Source organism: Dunckerocampus dactyliophorus, chromosome 7, assembly GCF_027744805.1.
Source record: "Dunckerocampus dactyliophorus isolate RoL2022-P2 chromosome 7, RoL_Ddac_1.1, whole genome shotgun sequence".
In the NCBI taxonomy this organism is placed as follows: domain Eukaryota; kingdom Metazoa; phylum Chordata; class Actinopteri; order Syngnathiformes; family Syngnathidae; genus Dunckerocampus; species Dunckerocampus dactyliophorus.
Genome location: NC_072825.1, coordinates 29,660,631 through 29,684,978, shown reverse-complemented (window position 1 = coordinate 29,684,978; position 24,348 = coordinate 29,660,631). Strand labels below are relative to the sequence as shown.

The window sequence follows — 24,348 nt, the reverse complement described above, 5'->3', positions numbered from 1 at the left end:
TGCCGTTTTGAAGACGCTACTACAAAAGTGCTAGTCAAAGATCCTCTATAACAGACGTGCTCTACTGTTTTTAAGGCTCTACTACAAAACCTGCAATTCAAAGATCCTCTATGTGACAGGAGCACTTTGCTGTTTTGAAGGACCCACCAAAGATCCTCTGCATGACAGCTGTGATGTTTTTAATAATCTACTACAAAAACTACCAGTCGAAGATCCCGTAGCTGACAGAGTGCCAAAATGATGCTCGTCAAAGATCGTCTATAACGACGGGACAAGTGTTTCTTTTGGTTTGGTTTGTGTTCCACTTTGGAGGTCCCACTCTTGCATGCATTCATCATTCATGGTGACAAACATTCCTCTTTCCACCCCCCACCCCCACCCCTCATTCCGGTTTCATGGCTTTCATAATTGCCAGCAACATAATGACACTGTTGCCGTGGCAACCATGTCTCTATGCTAGCCCTCCTCCTCCTCTTCTTCATCTCTCCTTCACCCCCCCCCCCCCCCCCCCCCCCCCCCCCCCCGCATCCCGAGACTCGCCGCCGCTTCTTCTTTCTTTCGCGCCAATCAAACTTCCTGGGAAGCTGGAGTGATGATGAGGAAGGCCGGAGATGGATCTCATCTTCGTCATCATTATCAGGGAGGAGAGATGAGACTCTCATCATCGCCGCACGTGTGAATTGAAGTTGAACCGGGTTTCTCCTGCGTTGGGAATGTTCCTGAATGGTGTGAGAACATCTCAGAACATCTCGTCTGGTGCCGCCGACCCACCCTCCCTGCTGCTTAACCCCCCCTCCCCTCTCTCTCTCTTTCTCTATCTCTCTCTGCTGGTCGTGTCGGTGGATTGTCAAGAGCCGTGTGCACGAGGACGATGGAAGCCGGCGACACTTTCTCAATCCCGATAAAAGGCTTTCCATCCTGAACGCCACCTGGATCCGATTCGGATCGACAACAGGTTAGCAGAGCGTGCACCGACTCCGGCATCAAACCTCACATCAGGTAAGACACGACACCTTTCTTCTTCTTCTTCTTAATGATCCAACACGCACACACGCATCTTTATTCCGTGGACTTTATGATTTGATGATATTTTTTTAACGCTGTGAAGCAGACGCACACCGGCGAGGTTCCACCCACGCACTCTCAGCAGCAGCATCAGCATCATGCAAGTCATTTCCCCAGACTAGTTGCAACTCATCCCTTGGAAAAATACAAATAATCATGCGGGGGGGGGGGGGGGGGGGGGGGCGAACCCACCTTCCTGCTTCTCATGCACCAAGACTGGCGCCTTTCCTCCCACCTGTTGCCATGCACGCGCACTAGAAGCACTCCTATATTCATCATGCATTTTCTACCACCACCACCCAATCCTCATTCATGTGCCTCCCGGGGGGGAGGGGGGGGTAGTTAATCACTCATTGATATGAGCAAAATGGTGAGCTTGTTCTCCCCTCTGCACAGACGAGCGCTGCAGTGCTATTCTGAGAGAGTTAGCTGCCTCAGCCCACGCAGCCAATCTGAGAAAAAGCAAAAGAGAGGAAAAAAAAAGGCAGCAGGCAAGAAAGAGGCCGACTTCAAACCGCACGTACAGAAAATGGCCTCGCTCTTTACATTCTTCCACGTTATTTGGCCATCGCTAGCATGCATGGAGTTGGGAGTGCGCATGCATTGCTAAAGTGCTGGGAGAAATGTACTTGTGCCACCCACACACGCCAGCCACCCACTCATGGTCGTCTCTGCTTCTCCACCACAGCATACTACAGTATACTGTATATCCACTCTCTACTGTACATTACTCTTCCTCCTCCTCACCACCTAACCCTTGAACAGATTCTTCAAAGTCAGCGTCCCAAAGAATATTACAGAGTTCCCTCAGACTGGCTCTTTTGCAGATTTTTTTGTGTGCAATTTTAATGTTTTTTTTTATTTTTTTAATGCTGTTACAGACAGAGCTTGGCCCTTTAAGAAGAATTGCATTGTGGGAAATTGAGTGTTCTTGTTGTGTGCTTTATCGCAAGACGGCGGGGTCTCTCTATTCTCTTTCTTCTGCCCATTGTCTTCTGGATCCTGATTGGCTGTAGACCACTGTCAATCAATTTCCTTCGCCGTCTCCCCGTTGTGGTCATGGCTGCCAAACTAGCTAACCCTGCGAGCTGCTTGCTAAGCGCCATTACTGTAAACAATAGACGAAACAGAAGACGCTAACCGTGCGAGGACAGGAGCATATTTTTTAACAAGGATACAAAAACGCCACAGCCGAACGGCGCCAGAGCGACAAGGCACGGTTGGAGGAGTGAAATACGCGTGAGTCACTTAATAATTTCTTGTGTCCAACCCAGTAGGTTGATCATTAAAATTCAAACAAAATGTGAACTTTGAGAGTTTTTAAACATGAGAGAAATGTAAGAAAATGTTATTGCCTGTCTTAGAAAAGCGTATAAAGTTTAAGGTGAGGGGTTTTATAGCCCTAAAACAAACATAATCTTTGTAAAAATAAAAATAAAAATAAAAAAATAGTTGGCTACTTCGCGGATTTCACTTATTGTCAGCTATTTTGGAAACCTATCCCCCGTGATAAACGAGGGAACACTGTTTATCTATCTATCCAATCTTGAAGAGCTCCTTATACATATCACATTTTCATGATGTTTTTAAGTTCAATATGTTTACATAACTCCATAACAACATTTAAATAATAATAATCATAATTTCCAATAAAATACATTTCAAATATTTTTTATTGTATTTTTTTTTACTTTTATGAATTTTATATGATTATTAGGCCCTGACATGGGTCAATGGTTAGCAGCTACATTCATATTTCATGCATTGTTATTTTTATCTAATTCCAAAACTTTCACCTGAGGTGTTCAGGACAAAAAACGGAAGCTTCCCAAAAACTGCAATTCAAAAATGTTACAAATAAAAATTGTAAAAGAGTTCATATAACTACTTCAGCTTGAAATATGCTCCCCCCCCACCACCACCACCACCTACAAAATTCACACTCCAGGTCTTTGGGAGAAAAAAAAATGGTCTTCCCAAAAACTGCTGTAAAAATATTACATAATCATAATTTTTCCACTTTTTTTGCAAACTTTTAGAACTCCTTCTGCCTCAAATATAGTATTCGCTTGATGTTTAACCCTTTAAAGCCCAATATGTTTGTATGTAAAACAAACAAAAAACTCGCATTTGAGGTCCTCAGGCAAAAGTATTATATTTTCATGATAGTATCATATTACTATCATAAATTTGATTTTAATTGTAATTATTATGATTTTGATGCCTTTTTTTCCCCACTTTAAATAAGTCAATATTTTAAGGCCTGTGTTTGCGTAACACTGCTGTTTTTTATTGAAAAAACAACACATGAACGCAATTTAACATTTTTTTTTTGCATGCACACCATTCCAAACTTAAGTAGAGACACAATAGCAAAAACAAAAAACAGCCATAAAAAATGTCTTTTTTTTGACACATGGCTCGCTCCTCGCCCTCCTCGCCCTCCTGCTAGCCTGACGTTGACGTTCTCCTCCGATTTGGGATCAGCAGTTGCAATAAAAGTTGAGTGTTGTAATGATTTGATTAGATTTCGCACCAGAACCCTGCCCTTCTCTCTTCGAACGCCGTTGTTCACGGGCCGCACGGTCCAGGTTTAATCCCAAAATATGCCTGACATGCTTATTAATAAACACATTTCCAATATAAAATGTATAGCTACTGGCCACTAATCAATCATCATGGAATGATCCATCAACACATGGCATGGGAGTCATGGTGTAGAACTTCCACTTTAGCAGCTTTGGTGTGTTGAAGGAATGCTGAGCAAGTGCCAAATCCCAACAACCGACAAAAAAAAAAAAGATCAGTGAAGCATGAAGGCATAAACATGTAAAAATTGTGGGCTTTTGTTTTAACTGCGGTACATGTATGCTGTACATTTGAGCTGTATTGCCCCATATTTATACATGACTGCTGATTTATGCTCAATTAAATGTGTGTTCTGCGGGGAAAAAATGGCCTATTTTTGGAGCGGTAATAAAGAAAGAAGGAAAATAATTATTTTTTTAATGCTGAATTGCAAATCGAGGATAGTCCAAATTAAAATCTTAAGGGAAACGTGCACTTTTTTTGGAATTTTGCCCTTCATCCAGAATCCTTATGTGAGACGTGAACACATGTCTTTTTCTTTTCTGTGCCTTCTAAAGATATCAAAACTCATAATTATGACTTTTTATTTCATAATTTTGACTTTCTATCTCGTAAATTTTTATCTTGTAATTTAGATTTTTTTGTCATAATTGGCTGACTTTCCTATATCATAATTATGACTATGATTTTATTAAATTTTTACTTTTTACCTCATAATTATGACTTTTTATTTCATGATTTTGACTTACAGTATTTCATAATTATGACTTTTTGACAAGCCATAATTATGAGACAAAAAGTCAAAATTAGGACAAAGTCATAATTATGAGATAAGAAAATCATAATTATGACAAAAAAGTCAAAATGATGACAAACTCATAATTATGAGATAAAAAGTCAAAATTAGGACAAAGTCATAATTATGAGATAAGAAAATCATAATTATGACAAAAAAGTCAAAATGATGACAAACTCATAATTATGAGATAAAAAGTCAAAATTAGGACAAAGTCATAATTATGAGATAAGAAAATCATAATTATGACAAAAAAGTCAAAATGATGACAAACTCATAATTATGAGATAAGAAAATTATAATTATGAGACAAAAAGTCTATTTAATAATTTTTACTTTTTACCTCATAAATATGCCTTTTTATGTCATGATTTTGACTTATTTCGTAATTATGATTTTTTTGACATAAAGTCATAGAAAGCCATAATTATGCGACAAAAAGTCAAGATTATGACAAAGTCATAATTATGAATAAGAAAGTCAAAATTATGACATAGTCATAATTACGAAATGAGAAAATCATAAATATGAGATAAAAAGTCCAAATTATGACCAAGTCATAATTCCGGGATGAAAAAGTCCTAACTATGAGATCAAAAGTCAAGATTATGAGATAAGCGAGTCACCCAATGCACAGCATCATCTCCCGACAGAAGAGCAGTGTCCATGGCAGATTACTATCACCGTCCTGCTCCACTAAAAGACTAAGCAGATCATTCCTCCCCCACGCCATGCGGCTTTTCAACACAGAGGGGGAGCAATAAAATACACACACAGGACTGGACTTACAGTATTACCTTATTATGCATCTGTTCCACATGCATTTATTGATTCCTTTTCTATTGTCTTATTTCTTATCCCTCCTATCTTGCCTTTCATAATTCAGACTTTTTATCCCATAATTCCAACTTTGAAAATACCCTGTGCTTGGCAAATGTGTCCTGTGTGCTGTAGTCAGTTCAACAAAGCACAAAATGTGACGGTTTCTAATCACGTCATGTCTTTTTTTTTCCCCCCTATTGCAGCGGACCCACTTGGCCTGCTCTTACGCCACATGTCAAGCAAAGCAAGGGACAATCCAAACCGCTCCCCATCTATACGTGCCTCCACACATTTTGGATCATCTCCTGTAATTATCCTTTTTTTTTTTGCCACTGAGCGACAGATCTTCTTACTCCAACACAATAACTTCACACGTCCTCAAACAAAAGTCATATTCATTCCAGCTCCCGCTTCAAATGGCACATTTTGGGAAGCCGAGCGCGCCACGTCGGCACCGGCATAGGCGGGGAGCCATTTCCTCTGTTTGTGCTTACTCCTAATTTTCACTTAAAAGCCTCCCTCATTATCACCCCCGCTTGCCAACCATCACACTTCCAGCCTGCGCCAGCAGCACACGCACCAATCACATCACTTTATAACAATAATACGCTGCTGTTTAGATATGCTTCCCCTTCTACCATGTTTATGATTATGTGGACGAGTGCCTGCTTCGAGTGTTCCCTTTGAGGAACATTTGACACAAAAAAGTGCCGCCATCAGCCCAGGAATGTAAAAGGACCCCCTCGTCCCCCTCATCCGCCTTAGCGATCACAACCGTGCAGAAAAGCGTCGAAGAAACATTTTGCTGCATGCTCTGCGTGGGAAAATGTAGTGCCATCTGGTGGACATAAAAAAATAGCATTTCCACGCTGAAGACGTTGTGAGTCATCTAGATGTGCGTTACGCTCCTTGAAAGCCATAAGATCTTTTTCTGATTGCACAAAAGACGGTGAAGACCCGTCACCACATTGAAACAACAACGACACTCCGCTTCTTAGGCATGTCAAAATGATGCCCGTCGCCAATCTCCGAATCCTTGCCCTCCTCTCCCTCCTCACCACCGCCACCGCTCAGGACACCACCTTGGCCCCTCACCCCAGCCCCCGTCTGGCCTCCCTCAGGAGCAGGCCCAAAACCCCTCAGAGAGTCCCCGAGGGCGTCCTGGAGGCGCCGCCCAAACCGGCGGCCCAAGTCATGTTCCCCAAGAATGTGACTTCCGCTGAAGCGCTGGCGCCCCCACTGGGCGCGGCCCAGGTGGCCCCGCGTCTCATGGACGTGTGGGTGGACGTGTGTCTGGGTTACTACGACGTGATGGGCCAGTTCGACAGCGCCTTCAACTGCTCCAAGGACACCTTCATCTACTGCTGCGGGACGTGCCATTACCGCTTCTGCTGCCCCGACCGGAGCCGCCAGCTGGACCAGGACAGCTGCAATAACTACAACTCCCCCGACTGGGCCAAAACTGAGTCCAACGCTTTGGTGATAGAAGAGGAGCTGGGCCCCGACCCGGACGTGGACCCCCTGAGGCAGCAGAGCCACAACACGGGCTTTGTGATCGGAGGAGTGGTGGTCTTCATGGTGGCCGTGGCGGTGGCCATCAAGGTGGTCTTCAACAAGGTGCAACAGGAGGCCCACCAACGTGACCTCAACATGCCCAGGTGAGCTTTGACAGAATGTCCTTGCCATATATGTGACTTCCTGTAACGAATGATGTGAGGAAATGAGGTTTTCAGGCCTCCATGAGTGGCCCAGATTCTTCTCTGTGGCCTCACAATCATTCCCTTAGTCATCTTCTCCTTTCAGCACGACTATGTCAGCTGCAGTGCTATCATGCCAGCTTTGCTTTGTTTTAAGACGTGTAGCGAAGCCTTCCTTTTTCGCTCCGACAAAGCCGTCCTGGTTGAAGTGTTGCTGGATGGTGGTAACGTCCCGCATAAAAAAGCCTATCAACATTTGCAATAAAAGTGACTTATAATGGTTAGATTGGCTCCTTCTCTCTTCAATTGCCATTGTTCCAATCCAATCCACACAATCCATTGATCCCTAACTACGCCTCAGACACCTATTAAAGACCTTTCCATGTGTAGCTACTCACCGCTAACCAATGATTCACACTATGGTGCATTTAAGGACTGCCAAACAACCTACAACATACTAAACAACCACAGTAGATCCCCACTTTACCTTCCAGGACCCCCAACAAATAAATATACTCACATTGGAAAAAAATGTCTTTTTCTGACACCTGGCTCGCTCTCCCCCCTCCAAACCTCCTTGCTCACCTGATGTTGACGTTCTCCTCCAATATCAGATCAACATTTGCAATAAAAGTGACTGTTATAATGACTACATTGGCTCCTTTTAATCCCTAAATATGCCTCACACACTCATTAAAGTGCAAAATCTCAAAAAATCTCAAAAATATACAGTGGTGTGAAAAGTGTTTGTCACACGTAAATGTTTCAGATCATCAGACAAATTGAAATATCAGTCAATGACAACACAACTGAACACAAAATGCAGTTTTTAAACGAAACCTTTCATTATTAAGGGAGGATAAAAATCCAAACCTACATGGCCCTGTGTGAACTAGTGATTGTACCCGCCCCCACCCCCCTTAAAACATAACTTAACTGAGGTTAATTGAGATCTATCAGTGTGGAAATGGTTATAAAGCCATTTCTGAAGCTTTGGGACTCCAGCCAACCACAGTGAGAGACATTATCCACAAAGGGAAAAGTGACCTCTCCAAAGTCCTAATTACATAGATACTGTAGATAGATAGATAGATAGATAGAATGATAGATACTTTATTAATCTCCAAGAGAAAATTCACATTTCCAGCAGCTCTGCAAAAATGTCATAAACTTCATCGTTTAAAGATAAAACAAACAAGGCAAGATAGGAGAGAAGACAGGACAGTGATAGTAATCTGCCACTGAAACTGCTCTTCTCTCAGGCCCTCCACGGACACAGACAGTGCTTTGGTCAAACAACAGCTTTGCTCCACCTAGTCTGGTCACTCAGTGAAGTCAAATACCAAAATAGTTGTGGATTAATTAGATAATGGATGAATCATCCGTTCATGGATTAATTGCTGCAGCGACAATATCGACCACAAGGCCATGAAAGTCACCCCCCCTTTTTAAAATGACTTTATTGCAATGAAATTTTGATGAATTGCATGTTATCTTATCCTTTAACATTGCTTCTCCCCACCCCCATCAAGCAAAATACATATCCAATTTACAGTACTACTAATAATAACGATGAAATCAAAAATAAACCATATTTCCAATGATGTCCTACATTGTATTTACAATTCCGTCATCATTGCCAATTACAGAAGTCTTGTGCGTATAACGTATTAAAGCTAATGAGTCCATTTCAATGATGTGTTGCGGGGTTGTTGTCCATCATTTGAAAAGAGGTGCAAATGTTTCTTTCCAGGTCCTTGTTTTCTGTTTTATTGCTTTTTGCTAATCCTTCCGTCCCCTTTTTCTTTGATTGGCACGGCTTTAAAAAGAGCCCTTGTGGACATGTTGCGACACCAGTCCAGTCCGGTCCAGCAGGACGAGAGGAACAATAGCGTGGCTCTGGCCGTGGGGGACGGACAGGGGACGCTGGCGAGGGCTCCCAAAAACCTCTACGCTCCAGGACTTCCCAGCAAGGACAACAGACGTAAGCACACAAAAGCATTTCATTCATCATCAGCGTAGTGAGTAGAAAAAGCCGACGAGGAGTTGAGTGTGCTTGACAAAGCACACCCATTGATTAGATCATATCTACACCTCGTCAGCTCATTAGCAGTGTTTTTCTTTTGTTTTAATTCCAGTGGGCAATCTGCAGCACAATTTCATCCACTCGTCAGGATCCAGCCCGAAACACACTGCAACGATTGGTAAGTATGACTTCAATGCCTTTTATTATTACAGCAAGGTTCAAAAATAGCTGGAAAAATAGCCATTGGTCTACTGTCATTTAGCTAACTGGCCATGACGCAAAGCTCAGTGTTGGTGTGTGTGTGGAGTAAATTGCTAGCTTTTTGGTTCCTGTCGTAAGAAATGTGTGACATTTTCTTGTGTTTTTAAAGCTTATTGAACAACGAAACATGGTCTTATTGACATGTGTGCGTGTGCACGGGCGATTAAAACAACATTCATGATATGTCCCGGGCTAAAGTACACATTATAGTACATTTCATAGCACACTGTATTGTGTGGATTATTGGAGTGCCCAGCATGCCTTGCGGGCAGTTTGAAAAACAATAAAAACTACGGCTGTCAAAAACAGCATGTTAACGGTGGTAGCTCATTTATTTAATTAAATTATGGTAACGTTTTTATGTCAAGCCACCCCTCTCTGCTGCGACAGCACACGGAGGCACAATAATGTCCCTGCAGAGCCTGATGCTCTTTTATAACTTTATTCCTACCTGAACGCATCAACAGCAGTGCAATTCCAACACCACACGTGTACCTCCAACTCACACACACGCCTCTCGTCCTCCTCGGAACTAACAACAGCGAGGTGCATTACAGGGACACTCGGAACATCAAAACAACGTCTTTATAAAGTGTGTATGTGTGGTCTAAATAAACAGAAAGATAATAGAAAAACTGTAAGTGGCTGTTCTTATCGTAACTCATACTGTATGATAGTACATTTTTCTGCATTTAAGTACAGTGGTGTGAAAAAGTGTTTGCCCCCTTCCCGATGACTTCTTTTTTTGCCATGTTTGTCACACTTAAATGTTTTAGATCATCAAACTAATTTTAATATTAGTCAATGACAACACAACTGAACACAAAATGCGATTTTTCAATGAAACCTTTTATTATTAAGGCAGAATAAATCCAAAGCTACATGGTCCTGTGTGAAAAAGTGATTTCCCCCTAAAGCTAATAAGTGGTTGGGCCCCCCTTAGCAGCAACAAATGCAATCAAGCGTTTGTGATAACTTGCAATGAGTCTCTTACAGCGCTGGGGAGGAATTTTGCACAATTGTTGTCATTCAGCCACATTGGAGGCTTTTCCAGCATGAAGCGCCTTTTTAAGGTCATGCCACAGCATCTCAATAGGATTCAGGTCAGGACTTGGACTAGACCACTCCAAAGTCTTCAGCCATTCAGAGGTGGACTTGCTGGTGTGTTTTGGGTCATTGTCCTGCTGCAGAACCCAAGTTGGTTTCAGCTTGAGGTCACCAACAGATGGCCAGACATTCTCCTTCAGCACAATTCATGCTTCCATTCATCACAGCAAGTCTTCCAGGTCCTGAAGACCATCACACTACCACCACCATATTTTACTGTTGCTATGATGTTCTTTTTCTGAAATGTGGTGTTACTTTTACGACAGATGTAATGGGACACACACCTTCCAAAAAGTTCAACTTTTGTTTCGTCAGACCACAGAGTATTTTCCCAAAGGTCTTGGGGATCATCAAGATGTTTTCTGGCAAAACTGAGACGAGCCTTAATGTTCTTTTTGTTCAGCAGTGGTTTTGGTCTTGGAACTCTGCCATGCAGGCCGTTTTTGCCCAGTGTCTTTCTTCTGGTGGAGTCATGAACACTGACCTTAACTGAGGCAAGTGAGGCCTGCAGTTCTTTGGATGTTGTTGTGGGGTCTTTTGTGACCTCTCGGATGAGTCGTCGCTGCGCTCTTGGGGTCATTTTGGTTGGCGGGCCACTCCTGGGCAGGTTCACCATTGTTCCATGTTTTCGCCATTTGTGGATAATGGCTCTCACTGTGGTTTTCTGGGGTACCAAAGCTTCAGAAAAGGTTTTATAACCTTTTCCAGACTGATAGATCTCAGTTACGTTCTGTTTTAACAGGGGGGGAAATCACTTTTTCACACAGGGCCATGTAGGTTTGGATTTTTTTTCTCCCTTAATAATAAAAAGTTTCATTTGACAACTGCATTTTGTGTTCAGTTGTGTTATCATTGACTAATATTTACATTTGTTTGATGAAGTGTGACAAATGTGCAAAAAAAAAAAATCAGGAAGGCGCAAACACTTTTTTCGTATGCTCGGAAATCCCATAAAATACATCTACACTGAAAACACTGAATTCTTTTAAAAAAATTCTGCGACGTCTTTGAACGCAACCTATCATGGCTAACACAGTTGAAGTGTGATTCAAATGTTCTGCTACTATTAATGAGACTAGTGTTTTGGATTTTTAGACATGTGTAGTATCTTTTAGCGTGATTTAAATGTTCAGTTCATTTGGTAAAATTGTTGTCTGTCAGTTATCTTTTTGTTTAAAAAAATACACTAAAAAGGGCATATTTTACACATAGTTACAAATGGTGATTAATCATTAATTAATTTTGAAATTGATTACAATTTTTTATCATTTGACAGCCATAAAAAAGCAGTTAAAGCTGTTGTAGTTAGTGTTCATTGGTTGTTCGCTGCATAGACTGGTAGTTAGGGGTTGTGCTGTTTATTTGCTTGTCAAGACTATGCAGTCAGCATGCCATCTAGTGTTTGGAGTTGGAACTACAAGCCAGTCAGATCGTCCTATTATACTGACATCGGGAGCACACCTACAATATATCAACAAAAGAGTGCCAAATGAAATATGACAATAAATGGATGGGAATTATATTATATTATATTTAGGGCTGTCAAAAGATTGCAAAATTTTATCAGATTAATCACAGTTTTCAAATGAATTAATCATGATTAATCACTGTGCGTGAAATACGCCTATTTTTACTTTATTTTATGTCTGAAAATCTATTTACTGAACACTACAGTCTCTGTAATAGTAGCACAACATTTCAATCACACTTTGCAGCCGCATTGTTATGAGCCATGGTGGGTTGCGTTCAAAGACACCACGTCACTCAAGTGGAATGAACATGTTTTGAGCGTAGATGCATTTTCTGGGATTTCCGAGTATATTTAAATGCAGCAAATTGTACTTCCTTTGCCAGAGTTACAAAGTGATTGATGAGAATATCCACTTCTTGTTCATCTTTTTATGTAGAACACACATACACGCATCATAAAGGTGTTGTTGTGACGTTCGGAGTGTCCCTGAATGCATCTCGCTGCGGTTTAATGACAACGGGGATGTGTGGCACAGAGGTGTTCGTGAGAAGGAGATACATATATGGTGCTGCTGATGATGTGTTCAGGTCGGAATAAAGATATTAAAGACCAGCAGACTCTGGCGACCGTGTGGGGGCACTACACCATGCAACAGAGAGGTAGTGGTGTGCGGCTCGATACTGAAATATCGATACTTCCGATGCCAGCTTGTCATGGTTGAAATCGATTCTCAGATGAAAATATCTATACTTTTGATGCTTCAGTCATGCGAGGTAATGTTTGTCTGTTGAAAGCTTGACCGATGGTAAACGGAGCCGCGCGTGTGAATTGTCAGTAAAGTCTTCATTCTTAAATAATGAATCATTTACTTTAAAGGTTTTATTATTTTTCTTTTTTTGCGGTTAACATTTTCACATACTGTATTTGATATGATTTTTGTCCCCTGTTTTTCTCTTGTTGGCATATTAGCTTGGCTGTATTGGAAATCACGTACTGCAGGGTGTAAAATAAAGAAATAAATTATTAAATTACAAATGTATAAAAAAAAAAAAAGATATAATTAATAAAATACAATTTAATTAATTAATGGTTCATTTATATAAATGAATAATTTAGGTTATTTAAATTGATCATTTATTTAATTAATACATGTATTAAATGTCTATTATATGAAATACACTACTTTTTCAATTTGCCACACACATTAGGTGTATTTGGTTTTAAATAAATAAAACATTCTTAAATTAATTATTAAACTATTAAACTAAATTATTTTTGCAATTAAATGATTTCTTTTCTTTTTTTATTAATTGAATTAAATAAATTAAATGTCATGTTTTCTTTATGCTGTGATATGAAGTACAGTACTTTTTAAAACGTACCCGACACATGAGGAGAATTTGCAAAAAGTATTGTTATCGAATTGGCGTCGCCGATACCTGCCTGAATTTGCCTCTGTATCGGATCGGAAATGAAATGAGCGGTATCACACATCACCACAGAGAGACGTGGCTTGACACGATGCGTGTGCGTTAAAAACTGCTAACTTCATGAATGAAATAAATGAGTCATTTCCTTCCTGCCGACCGTCCCCGTCCTTTCTCTGCCCCGAGTTGCCACGGCAACGACAACCTCCGGAGCGTGGCGGATGTGTTGCCGTTTTTTTCATCGGGACAACTTGTGCGATGGAGGCAAGGAAAAGCTCCATCCCGGGAATAAACCCGCTTATATTTGCAAATGAAACACCGCTGAGGAGCAAATCTCATTTAACACTTTCTCTCCCTTGCAGAGCGCACCCCCCGCATGAACAACGCTCAGCTGGCAGCGGGGGGCACCCTGCTCTCCAGTAAACACAACAACACCAAATCCCAGCCCGCCTTCCACCACTCGTTGCACAACCTGGCTCAGCTGCCCCCCTCCTACGAGAGCGCCACAAAGCCCGAACTCAACAGATACTCCTCACTCAAGCGCCTCGGTAAGTAAAAGCGCCGCACGTCCCGCCAAGTCAAAGCCCCCCCGCTTCACCCCCGGCGGCTATGAAATGCGACGTCAGACGTGTCGTGTGTCATAAAGTTCAAGTATGAAAGAAAAAAGATGTTATTTTTTTTAGAAGTTATTATATTATGACCAAAAAAATGGTCATTTTTGGAAAATTAGGTTGGAGAAAAACGTACATTTTTATATATTATATTATATTATATTATATATTATATATTACATTATAAAAAAAAAATGTCATTTTAGTAATGTTTTTTTTAAGTTGTAATATTATGAGGAAAATAATGTAATAATAACAAAATAACATAAAATAGTAAATAATAATAAAAATAAATAGTCCAGTAATTTTTTTTAAAAAGTTGTAATATGAGTGAAAAAAACAAAATAAAGGTGTCACTTTTGGAAATATTACATTGTAAAACTAATGTCATTTTAGTCGCAGAGACTGGAAATATTAAAGAAAAAAAAAATGTTGTTGTTGTTTTTCTTTAAAAGTTGTAATATTATGAGAAAAAAAGCCCAAAATAAAGTTGTAAATTTTGGAAATGAGGTTGGGAATATTCAGACAAATGTGCTTTCAGAAAAAGGTCTGGACGAGTACTCGTCCGGGTACTGCACCACCAAGCGCCGCCCGCACACCGCCCAGCCGGCCCTCCAGTCCTCCCAGCACCACCTCCCCTGGGGCGGGGACTACACCCTCGGCGGGAGGGGCACGCTCCCCAGGCACGCGGCCAGACCTTGGATTCCGCCGCCGCCCTCTGGCATGCCGGCTTCGCCCACTCCCAATCCATACCCTCTGGACCCCCCCGAGCCCCAGTACAATCCCAACTACGACACCCTCTCCAAACCACGCAAGGTGAAGTCCACCGACCAGCTCCTCAACATGGGCGACGTCCCCGGCAACACCGGCACCCTGTCCCGCATGTCCAAGAACCAGCAGCACCAGTACTACAAAGCCATGGCCGCCTCTGGTAAGAACTCTAACACGCAGACCCTCACCCGCAAGACCCAGGACAGGCAGGACAGGCAGGACAGGCAGGACAGGCAGGACAGGCAGGACAGGCAGGAACGGTTGCTCATGTCCCCAGACCACTTGGAGGAGAGGATGGGCGGCATGGGGGTTGTCGATCCGTATGCCCACACAGGAGGGGGCGGCGTCCCCACCTTGCCACGGCAGCAGAAGGCCCAGTCACAGCAGAACGTGTGTGCCACCCCCTCCCTGGACCGCCACCACATGATCAAGATGAACTCTCACCCGACGTCCGGCAGGGAACAGGAGAGGAACACGGGCGTGAGCGGCCACATGGGCGGGGGCGTGGGCTGGGCCGGCGGGGAGGTGCCCGGGGGGGCGGGCGTCGTCATGGGGACGGGAACGCTGGGGGGCCACAGCGCCAGGAGGATGGCTTTTGCGACCAAGCGGCAGAACACCATCGAGCAGCTGCACTTCATCCCGGGAGGGGGCGGCGGGGGGTCCGGGGGCAGCGGCGGGAGCGGCAGTCAGGGGATCAGGACGGGGAGCAAAAACGAGGTAACAGTGTGAGCGTTTTGATCGACAGCTAATAGAAATAGCGTTAATAGAGTCGTGTTTAGGCTGTTCTAATTAGTGTCGTCAAACTAATACCACCACTTATGTGATAGCATACAGCAGCCATATTTTATAAGTCGTTTTTTGCCATATATATAAATATATATAGTGTGTATATATATATATCTATATATATATCTATATATATATATATAAATATAAATACACAGCAGTGCCATTACTTGCACAGAGTGGTAGGGTGGAACAAAGCAGTACATGTACAGTAGAGAAAGAAAAAGCACTCAGGAGTCATATTAGATAAGAGATATGGAAATATATGAAAGGACTGATGAAGAGAAGAGAAGAGGAGCACGTGGGATATCGTCTCACAGCCGACCAGTCGCCGGCCAGCCCTCGCCTACGGACGTTTTGTTTTGTTACCAAGACGGAGCTCGTGGGTGAGCAGCAAAGACGGAAGCCGTCTGACTGATTTGTGCTGCGGGAGTGCGGGACTTTTTGGACTTTGCGGCAAAAAGGACTCGGCGCCGCCTACCAGTCTGATGCCCGGTTGCCTCGTTCGCCCCATGTGACCTTAGCCTACAGAAAAAGGAGGAGGAGCAAGTCTCCCGGGAAGTCATATTTGGGAGCACTTATGGGCTAGCAAATAACCAAGAGCCATGATTCTACTTAACCACTTGCTTTAACCCAGCAGGCACACGACATTGGAACAGCGTTGATACATTGTTGCATTAGGTCATGACGGTGAGCAAATGTCAACGTTTATTCACTGTCGGGTTCTGACGTTGATTGGACCGTTGGATTTCGGTCGCTTCTCAAATAATGCGCCAAATTTCAACCCTTAATGAAACTTTGACATTTGGGCTCTCTACATTTGACAAAACAGAATTAGTAATTATAATAAAGTAATAATAATGGTAAAAATAAAATTGTCTCGCTTTACGAAAGCAACTATTTTGCAACGTCGTTTCAACGTCATGAGTGTTTATTCAACGTAGTCTCAACGTTGTGTGCCTGCTGGGGATGTTGTTTGGAAACATAGCACAAGGTTGCACGGACCAACACCCCCCCCCACCCACACACACACACACACACACACACACACACATACAACGTCCTTCAAAGCCATTTTTACCCAGATACAAAGACAAAGCTGGTCTGACAATCACCTTTTTTTTGCCGATTCGACTTTTGTACAGGAAGCCCCAGAAGCCCTTTCCCAAACATCCTGCTGTATCATAACGCATTTCAGCCAGAGACCAATAATAATCAATAATAATAACAAAGCTTGTCAATACTAAGGGCTATGTAGTATGTGATATGCGTGCTCCATATACCACATGATTACCATATGATTAATAATCTCTTGATTTGGTGTTGATATTGTCATGTGCTACAAACACAGCCCCTCTGATTTATTGATTAAAAAAAAAAAAAAAAGAGGACACACAATCTTCCTATACGCAGTGCTAAATGTAGTTGTTCTCAATATGATGGAGTGTTATTATTGATGATTATTCTAATTGTTATGGTTATTATCAAAGATTATGTTATGGTGTGATGTTCTTTTTACTTGGTGGGGTTTTAGTGTTTATTGTTTTTTGGATATCCTCATTATTTTTATGGGTTTATTTTCTATTTGATGCATGCGCGGCTCCATTCCAACTACTAAGAAGCATTTCTCTACACGTACTGTGTTGTTCCTAGCTGTATGTACTGTGCCTATATAGACTATATAGACATGGGCCTTATGGGGTCTTGCTTGGGTTTACACTAAAGTTTAAAAAAAAAAAAAAAAAAAGCTGTATGTGCCATAAAAGGAGGTTCGGGGATGAGTTTTTTCAACTGGTAGATACGGGGAAAGTCCGTTGCTTGATTCTTGTCAGTTAAAAACCTGTGAAGGAATAACAGGCGTGTGTTATTCAATCATGTTTACGGCACATTTGACAGGGTCTGCTGCACCCTGGACCATATTTGTCGTGATGTCACACCACTTCCACCCTGCTACGCCTTAGTCTCTTGCAATTGCTCCTCCTGCCAAACCACCACCTCGCCCAACAAAAATATAAAAAAAATATGCTTATTATCTACAAAGTCATCCACAAAGTCATAGCTTGAGGTAGGCTTGCACATGCGTAGCATATTTGAGTCATATCATTATTGCGATTGCTCCTCCCTCAAGTTATTAATGATAACAGCCACCTTGCACAACAGAAATATATTTTAAAAAAGATCTATGTTTATCCTGTATATCCACAAAATCGTAAGCTAAGACATGCACAAGCATGCGTAGCATAATGTAGTCATATAATTATTGCGATTGCTCCTCCTGCCAGTTATTAATAATAACAGCCACCTTGCACAACAAAGATAAATGAAAAGACTCAAAGTAGTCCATAAAGTCATAGCCTGAGGTGCACGCACCTACGCACGAGCACAACACAGTCGAGGCACATCATTACTGCAATTGCTACTCCTGCCAGTTATGAATCACAACCGCGACCGTGCACCATTTAAATAAACAGAATGACTGTAAATAATCCACATGGTCCAGGGTACGCTCGCTCACGCACGAGCGCCTTCACAGGCAAAGTAGTTTGCTTGTATAAATTACGCGATTGCTCCTCCCATCAATTATGAATGATAAACAGCAACGTGCAAAAAAGAAATAGATTAAATGACTCTAAATAATCCTAATCAAGTCAAAACCTGAGGTACACTGACTCATACTCATACATGAGCAGATAGATGCATGTACTTAACATAACATTGTCAGTTCTTATCATTCGTGCCATCTGTCCTCCTCAAACTTAAATTATTATTATTGTTATTATGGTATTTTTCATAAGAGAGAGTAAAAAAATGTGGTAAAAAAAAAAAAAGTAAAACCAACCAAGTTAAAGTAACCTCAAAACATCTTTGGATCTCTCACTCTTTTTTTTCCATTTTCTCTTTTTTTTTTTTTGATGGCCATCATTAATATTGAATGAAATTATTCATATTGACCATGGTAATAAAAGTGATTAAACTTACCACAGAAATGTACATGAAAAAAGATCAAGTTCCAAAATCTACCAAAATTGAAATTAATTTTTTTTTTTTTTCAATTTTCATTTGTATTTTTTGCAACTTGATTGATGTCATCAATATTGAATGAAATAATATATAGTGACCATTACAGGAAAGACTGATCCACCACATCAAAGCCTATGATACACTGGCTCATAGAATCCACATGATCTAAGGTACACTTGTTTGTAGAATGCACATGATCCAAGGTACGCTCGCTCGTAGAATGCAGATGATCCAAGGTACGCTCGCTCATAGAATCCACATGATCCAAGGTACGCTCGCTCATAGAATCCACATGATCCAAGGTACACTGGCACATAGAATCCACCTGATCCAAGGTAGGCTTGCTCATAGAATCCACATGATCTAGGGTACGCTTGTTCATAGAATCCACATGATCCAAGGTACACTGGCTCATAGAATCCACATGATCTAAGGTACACTTGTTCATAGAATCCACATGATCCAATGTTCACTGGCACATAGAATCCACATGATCCAAGGTACACTGGCACATAGAATCCACATGATCCAATGTTCACTGGCACATAGAATCCACATGATCCAAGGTACACTGGCTCATAGAATCCACATGATCTAAGGTACACTTGTTCATAGAATCCACATGATCCAAGGTACACTGGCACATAGAATCCACCTGATCCAATGTAGGCTTGCTCATAGAATCCACCTGATCTAGGGTACGCTTGTTCATAGAATCCTCATGATCCAAGGTACACTGGCTCATAGAATCCACATGATCTAAGGTACACTTGTTCATAGAATCCACATGATCTAGGGTACACTTGTTCATAGAAACCACATGATCCAATGTACACTGGCACATAGAATCCACATGATCCAAGGTACGCTCGCTCATAGAATCCACATGATCCAAGGTACACTGGCACATAGAATCCACATGATCCAAGGTACGCTTGCTCATAGAATCCACATGATCCAATGTACACTGGCACATAGAATCCACATGATCCAGGGTACGCTTGCTCATAGAATCCACATGATCCAAGGTACACTGGCACATAGAATCCACATGATTCAAGGTACACTGGCTCATAGAATCCACCTGATCCAAGGTAGGCTTGCTCATAGAATCCACATGATCTAGGGTACGCTTGTTCATAGAATCCACATGATCCAAGGTACGCTCGCTCATAGAATCCACATGATCCAAGGTACACTGGCACATAGAATCCACCTGATCCAAGGTAGGCTTGCTCATAGAATCCACATGATCTAGGGTACGCTTGTTCATAGAATCCACATAATCCAAGGTACACTGGCACATAGAATCTACATGATCTAGGGTACGCTTGTTCATAGAATCCACATGATCTAGGGTACACTTGTTCATAGAAACCACATTATCCAATGTACACTGGCACATAGAATCCACATGATCCAAGGTACGCTCGCTCATAGAATCCACGTGATCCAAGGTACGCTTGCTCATAGAATCCACATGATCCAATGTACACTGGCACATAGAATCCACATGTTCCAGGGTACGCTTGCTCATAGAATCCACATGATCTAAGGTACGCTCGCTCATAGAATCCACATGATCCAAGGTACACTGGCACATAGAATCCACATGATCCAAGGTACACTGGCACATAGAATCCACACGATCTAGGGTACACTTGTTCATAGAATCCACATGATCCAAGGTACACTGGCACATAGAATCCACACAATCTAGGGTACACTTGTTCATAGAATCCACATGATCTAGGGTACACTTGTTCATAGAAACCACATTATCCAATGTACACTGGCACATAGAATCCACATGATCCAAGGTACGCTCGCTCATAGAATCCACGTGATCTAAGGTACGCTTGCTCATAGAATCCACATGATCCAATGTACACTGGCACATAGAATCCACATGATCCAAGGTACACTGGCACATAGAATCCACCTGATCCAATGTAGGCTTGCTCATAGAATCCAAATGATCTAGGGTACGCTTGTTCATAGAATCCTCATGATCCAAGGTACACTGGCTCATAGAATCCACATGATCTAAGGTACACTTGTTCATAGAATCCACATGATCTAGGGTACACTTGTTCATAGAAACCACATGATCCAATGTACACTGGCACATAGAATCCACATGATCCAAGGTACACTGGCACATAGAATCCACATGATCCAAGGTACGCTTGCTCATAGAATCCACATGATCCAATGTACACTGGCACATAGAATCCACATGATCCAGGGTACGCTTGCTCATAGAATCCACATGATCCAAGGTACACTGGCACATAGAATTCACATGATTCAAGGTACACTGGCACATAGAATCCACCTGATCCAAGGTAGGCTTGCTCATAGAATCCACATGATCTAGGGTACGCTTGTTCATAGAATCCACATGATCCAAAGTACGCTCACTCGTAGAATCCACATGATCCAAGGTACACTGGCACATAGAATCCACCTGATCCAAGGTAGGCTTGCTCATAGAATCCACATGATCTAGGGTACGCTTGTTCATAGAATCCACATGATCTAGGGTACACTTGTTCATAGAAACCACATTATCCAATGTACACTGGCACATAGAATCCACATGATCCAAGGTACGCTCGCTCATAGAATCCACGTGATCCAAGGTACGCTTGCTCATAGAATCCACATGATCCAATGTACACTGGCACATAGAATCCACATGATCCAGGGTACGCTTGCTCATAGAATCCACATGATCCAAGGTACGCTCGCTCATAGAATCCACATGATCCAAGGTACACTGGCACATAGAATCCACATGATCCAAGGTACGCTTGCTCATAGAATCCACATGATCCAATGTACACTGGCACATAGAATCCACATGATCCAAGGTACGCTTGCTCATAGAATCCACATGATCTAGGGTACGCTCGCTCATAGAATCCAAATGATCCAAGGTAGACTGGCACATAGAATCCACATGATCCAAGGTAGGCTTGCTCATAGAATCCACATGATCCAAGGTACACTGGCACATAGAATCCACATGATCCAAGGTACGCTTGCTCATAGAATCCACATGATCCAAGGTACGCTCGCTCATAGAATCCACATGATCCAAGGTAGACTGGCACATAGAATCCACATGATCCAAGGTAGGCTTGGTCATAGAATCCACATGATCTAGGGTACACTTGTTCATAGAATCCACATGATCGAAGGTACACTGGCACATAGAATCCACATGATCTAGGGTACGCTTGCTCATAGAATCCACATGCTCTAGGGTACACTTGTTCATAGAATCCACATGATCAAAGGTACACTGGCACATAGAATCCACATGATCCAAAGTACACTCGTTCATAGAATCCACATGATCCAAGGTACACTGGCACAAAGAATCCACATGGTCCAAGGTACACTGGCACAAAGAATCCACATGATCCAAGGTACGCTTGCTCATAGAATCCACATGATCCAAGGTAGGCTCGCTCATAGAATCCATGTGATCCAAGGTACGCTCGCTCATAGAATCCATATGATCCACGGTACGCTTGCTCATAGAATCCACATGATCTAGAGTACGCTTGTTCATAGAATCCACATGATCCAAGGTACGCTTGCTCATAGAATCCACATGATCTAAGGTACGCTGCCTCATAGAATCCCCACATGATCAAAGGTACACTTGTTCATACAATTCACATGATCCAACGTACACTGTTTCATAGAATCCACATGATCTAAGATACACTTGTTCATAGAATTCACATGATCCAAGGTACACTGGAACATAGAATCCACATGATCCACGATACATTTGATCATAGAATCCACATGATCCAAGGTACACTGGAACATAGAATCCACATGATCCACGGTACGTTTGATCATAGAATCCACATGATCCAAGGTACGCTCGCTCATAGAATCCACATGATCCAAGGTAGGCTTGCTCATAGAATCCACATGATCTAGAGTACGCTTGTTCATAGAATCCACATGGTCCAAGGTACACTGGCACATAGAATCTACATGATCTAGGGTACGCTTGCTCATAGAATCCACATGATCTAGGGTACACTTGTTCATAGAATCCACATGATCCAAGGTACACTGGCACATAGAATCCACATGATCCAAGCTACACTCGTTCATAAAATTCACCTGACCTAAGGTACACTGGCACATAGAATCCACATGATCCAAGGTATGCTTGTTCATAGAATCCACATGATCCAAGGTACACTGGCACATAGAATCCACATGATCCAAGCTACACTCGTTCATAGAATCCACCTGACCTAAGGTACACTGGCACATAGAATCCACATGATCCAAGGTATGCTTGTTCATAGAATCCACATGATCCAAGGTACGCTCACTCATAAAATCCACATGATCCAAGGTACACTAGCACATAGAATCCACATGATCTAGGGTACGCTTGTTCATAGAATCCACATGATCCAAGGTACGCTGCCTCATAGAATCCACATGATCTAAGGTACACTCGTTCATAGAATCCACATGATCCAACGTATGCTCGTTCATAGAATCCACATGATCCAAGGTACGCTTGTTTATAGAATCCACATGATCCAAGGTACGCTTGTTCATAGAATCCACATGATCCAAGGTACACTCGTTCATAGAATCCACATGATCCAACGTATGCTCACTCATAGAATCCACATAATCCAAGGTGCACTGGCTCATGCACGGGCACACCAAAAGTGCATGTGTTAGCATCTTAGCTGCCCTTATCTGCTTTGCTCGCTCAGGAAGTTGTGTGACGTCATGTAAAAAGGGTCTATTTCAGAGAGTAGTATTGGTTTATTTTTGGGATTATTTTAACCACAAAAGGTCTGCTGTAGCAAAGTCTGTAAACTCCCACAAGCCATATCCATCCAAAGTCATGATGACACTTTTCTAAATGGTTCATTTGTGTGAGTAATGTATTTTGTATAGCTAGTACAATCAGAGAAAAAACATTTGGAGGGATACAGTATCTTGATTCATTCGCGAATTGATCAAATGTAGTTTAGTATTTAAGATGAAATGTACAGTGCCAAACAGCAACACTGATATCTTTTTTCACCGCTGAGAGCCAACACGAGTACTACGAGTACGACACGGAAAGGAAAGGAAAGGAAAGGAATGAATGGAAGCCAGTCTTTTGGAGAGAAATGAATGAACATGGTGTGTCTTTTCAACCATTATGAATTCATTAACAGCCACGATGCTTGAAATGGAAAAGAAAAATCACATTGGAAGGATGAGGATGGTGTCCAGTAGCCTAAAAAGTATTTATTTTTATGATTCTAAGTTTCAAAACAAGCTTTTTGTTTTTCTTATTGTTCAATGCATCCATCCCCTTGGATACGACAACCACTTACAGAGAATTTGTAAAATAAAGTTGGTGGGAAAAATGGTCTGGCTTTTTTTTTTTTTAATGACATGTTTGTCATAAAACGACAAGGACCCGACCTGAATAATCACGTGGATAATTCCACATAGCCACTCATAATATGAGCCATGTGATCAACTGAGTGAATATGGAGTGCACTACTTGGCTGCAGCCAGCAGAGGCGTTGTTTCTTCAGTCTCAGCCACTTGGCCATGGAAGGAAGGAAAATATGGGGAGAAATTTAAAAAACACATTCGTAAGCAAAATTTTACAGTTGTGTGCGTGGTGGACCACAGAATGCGGAGGCAGGTGTAGCGATAGACAGCTCTTTAATGTCCCAAGCTGCGCAGAGGCAGTCACAAAAGGAAACACAAGGCGCTGGGGTCTGCAACTTGCAGAGCCCCAGGAAAAAATGTAACAAACACAAAAACTCTTGTAAAAGGATTAGGGACAACTGGAGGTTCCCAGGTGTCGAGATGCCGGCTTGGAAAAGGCAGGAA

General features: G+C 42.0%; 1 protein-coding gene across 2 annotated transcripts; it reads left to right on the top strand.

Moving 5' to 3' along the window:
- Positions 1-535: 535 nt before the first annotated feature.
- On the top strand, positions 536-23,053 carry LOC129185545 (protein shisa-7). Of its 2 annotated transcripts, XM_054782760.1 has the most exons (7): positions 536-726; positions 853-999; positions 5,476-6,930; positions 8,799-8,953; positions 9,108-9,173; positions 13,624-13,809; positions 14,414-23,053. In XM_054782760.1, the coding sequence occupies exons 3-7, from the start codon at positions 6,281-6,283 to the stop codon at positions 15,370-15,372; spliced, it is 2,016 nt and encodes a 671-aa protein (XP_054638735.1). In that variant the 5' UTR covers positions 536-726; positions 853-999; positions 5,476-6,280; the 3' UTR covers positions 15,373-23,053. The 2 variants fall into 2 exon arrangements, with proteins under 2 accessions (XP_054638735.1, XP_054638736.1); XM_054782761.1 differs by lacking the exon at positions 536-726 and having other exon boundaries at positions 758-999.
- The last annotated feature ends 1,295 nt before the right edge of the window (positions 23,054-24,348 follow it).

Coding starts and splice junctions, on each gene's coding strand:
- LOC129185545 (XM_054782760.1), top strand. CDS start 6,281: ATGATGCCCGTCGCCAATCTCCGAATCCTTGCCCTCCTCTCCCTCCTC. Junction 9,174..13,623: donor GAAACACACTGCAACGATTG/GTAAGTATGACT, acceptor TCTCCCTTGCAG/AGCGCACCCCCCGCATGAAC. Junction 13,810..14,413: donor CTCCTCACTCAAGCGCCTCG/GTAAGTAAAAGC, acceptor ATGTGCTTTCAG/AAAAAGGTCTGGACGAGTAC.